The sequence below is a fragment of the Sphaeroforma arctica genome, assembly GCF_001186125.1.
Source record: "Sphaeroforma arctica JP610 unplaced genomic scaffold supercont1.3736, whole genome shotgun sequence".
NCBI classification, from domain to species: Eukaryota; class Ichthyosporea; order Ichthyophonida; genus Sphaeroforma; species Sphaeroforma arctica.
Genome location: NW_014036822.1, coordinates 1 through 3,084, shown reverse-complemented (window position 1 = coordinate 3,084; position 3,084 = coordinate 1). Strand labels below are relative to the sequence as shown.

The following is a 3,084-nucleotide window of genomic DNA, read 5'->3' as shown; positions in this document are numbered from 1 at the left end:
TATATACTACACACACACACACACACACACACACACACACACACATATATATATATATATATATGTACCCCTGTTGGCTTAACAATCTACGCGATGTTTAGTGCGGAACCCGCTCATCACTTCGTTAATTACTGCAATCATATTTACTGCAATCATAATCACTGCAATCATATCGTCAGTGTATGATTAAGAGTCAAACCATCGGTCGAAGAGTGTAGATGCAGCTGTGATATTTATAGATGAAATAATGACTGTGGTCACCGTATCAGTGTTGTTAATCGACTGCGATCTACTTAACGTCGACTTACGCTTAAATCAATTTTCATTGTTGTTGCCCCTCTGACGATTCCATATCTTGGTCTCCTCATTTGGCATGGCTTTGTATGCGGTATACGTTGATGATGTCGTTGAATTCCACTAATAGAATAGGATACAGTTAGTTGAAGCAGTTATATTCACCTAGTAGTTTACGTTTTGGATTTTTTTCAGACGAATGAGAATGTATGGTTGTTCGGATTATCGGTGTGTAGTTTCTGAATAAGGAATAACAAGCGCTTGCTATGGTAATCATTCATACAAATGAACACATGATCTCTACATTTTCTAACCATGTGCTGAGTTTTGGGAGGGATGCTGGTGGAGCGAATCGTTCACCTGATCTTATGCGCGGTCGATTCCAAAAACCAGTAGATTAGTCTAGTAGTCCATAATTATATAGACGCTGAAGATCCAAGCAAATTTTCCAGCTTGCATTGAAATGTCGCTGAACATGACAAATATCCGTGTACTGGTTCAGACTATGTCTCACTCTTACTGGTCTCTCAACAGATGACTCACGCGCAACCGAGAAAGACCTAATAGTAGACTACGAAAGTGGGGATGAAGCCCAAACTAAGAACAAGGACGACTATCTAGACAGTAGTGACGATGGATCAGATGGGAGTACTGACGAGTTCGCTGATCTGCCGAGTGTCACACCCAAGATCATATACTGCAGCAGAACGCATTCACAGATCTCACAATTCGTGGGAGAGGTAGGTTGAGCCTTTCCTACCATGTTTAGATCGATTGTTTGATAGATCTTACTTCTGCTCGTTTGAGATTGTTTCGACATGTATGGAGTATAATATAGTGCTTAAAAAGGATAAATAAGTTCCATTCTTGTAATTCTCCGCGTTAGATGGGAGAGATCACGGACGAACTATCCTTCACAGTATACTGTGCCCATTTGAAATAGCTTAGACTGTAGTAGAGCGTACTTGTAGAGTTCGAGAGAGACTTTCATGCGCGTTTTCCGCATGTCTACGCGTTGGTATCATAGTGTGTTGCGGTGTTGCGTCTGCTTGTTCTGTAGTCTGTGTATGGAAGGTTACTTGTAAGAATATATATATATATATTCGGGTCGGTAGGAGCATTGTTGATTTGCATCAGTCTCTATCTGTAGTGTATATGGAAGTCAATTTTTTTGGATGGGCACTTTTGGACTCGCGGATCGGCTGTGCGTGATACCCAAGATCATACATCGCGGAACACACAAATCGCGCATTGTAAGGTAGAATTTACACACACATATATATTCATGTTTATTAACATGAATATGCGCAAATTGGATGACTGTGCGCCAATCTACCATCCTTTCTACACGATGTGCAGTTAAAGCAATCACCCTATGGAGAGGAAGTGTCCGTTACATCACTCGCATCTCGCCAGCAAATGTGTATTAATCCAGAGGTGAAGGCGCTGGGGTCGCAAAGTCGTATTAATGATCGCTGTCTCGAGCTTAAAGATAAGAAGGGTATGTCATATGCGAAGTACGCAAAACTTTGTATATATAGTGATAACAATGCATGCGGCTAATTTGCTTTTCCTCGACAGATTTGAGAAGAGGATATCAATCCTTTTGCTTTTCCCGCCATGTACTAACCAGCTGTCATAGCAGTGTGGTATTTTGTGCGCTGTGTGTATTTAGTAGTTGCATATCTTTTAAGGATACAATGCCAGATGCCTTAGATACTTCTTGTGAGCGCGTACATATATTCGTCGCATACATGTACATAATCTATCGAAAATAAACTAAGTATATGTTTCTACACACGAATCATCTGCTTTTATGACTGCTTGTATTCTTCATGTAGATGTGCAAGCATAGACACGTGTCAGTCTCAAGCGGCGTATTTGATATCCAAAGAAACAATTTTTTCAAACATATCTGAAGTTACATATAGTTGAACTACCAACATACCGGCAGCTTTATAAGCTATGATGCAGCATTATTTCTCGGAGGCGTACGGTTCGACTACGTATACAGGTGTGTCTGGGAGTAGAAAACTTATTACTCCAGTGTTCTCCTCCCGCAATATAGGCAAGAAAACATCCAAAACGGGCAAGAAAGGCAAAGGATGTCCGTACTATAATCTTAAGAGGTCAAAACAGTTTCTGAAACGAGTTCATGTAAGTTCATAACGCGTAAATATCTTCGATGGCCCGGGCATTGAACGACCGGTTTTCGAGAATTGTTTTGTGTATGTCGCTTTGTCATATAAGACTATAAACCTTGCAAGAAACTCGTTGATATTGCGAATATTTATCGCAGCCTTTGTCGGGAATACTGTATACCAGACTACATACATAGATATATCTGTCCATTCTTTGCATGCATGATGTACCGGGTGCCATATTGGCAGATATCAAAACACACCATTCACACGTGCACTCACGTGATTCCCACATATCGACTAGTTTCGCACATGCTACGATGAATTGCAATACTTCATGTACTGTTTTAACCTCAGCATGTGGTTTTATACTTATGTCCAGAATCAAGTACGGGATATAGAAGATCTAGTCTTTCTAGGCTCTACACTCGAGACCTGCCCATACTATGGGGCTCGACGATCAGTGCCTCTCGCGGAGGTAATCAGGGTCTGCCTAGCCTATATATCTATATGAATATGTGTGCAGAAGGGGAATAATTGTAAATATATGCTTGATTAGCGTATGTACTTGTGTATTTGCGTGTAGGTTGAACAGGGTCTGCTTAATATATTATACTTAAAATCTCTGTGGTGATAGAGCATGTCTTGG

General features: G+C 40.6%; 1 protein-coding gene across 1 annotated transcript; it reads left to right on the top strand.

Annotated features, from left to right (window-relative positions):
• Positions 1–828: 828 nt before the first annotated feature.
• On the top strand, positions 829–2,915 carry SARC_13784 (hypothetical protein; the record flags this gene model as incomplete). Its single annotated transcript, XM_014292084.1, has 4 exons — positions 829–1,034; positions 1,654–1,795; positions 2,363–2,451; positions 2,818–2,915. Coding segments are annotated over 4 exons (535 nt in total), but the record flags the coding sequence as incomplete, so codon positions are not given.
• Positions 2,916–3,084: the final 169 nt, after the last annotated feature.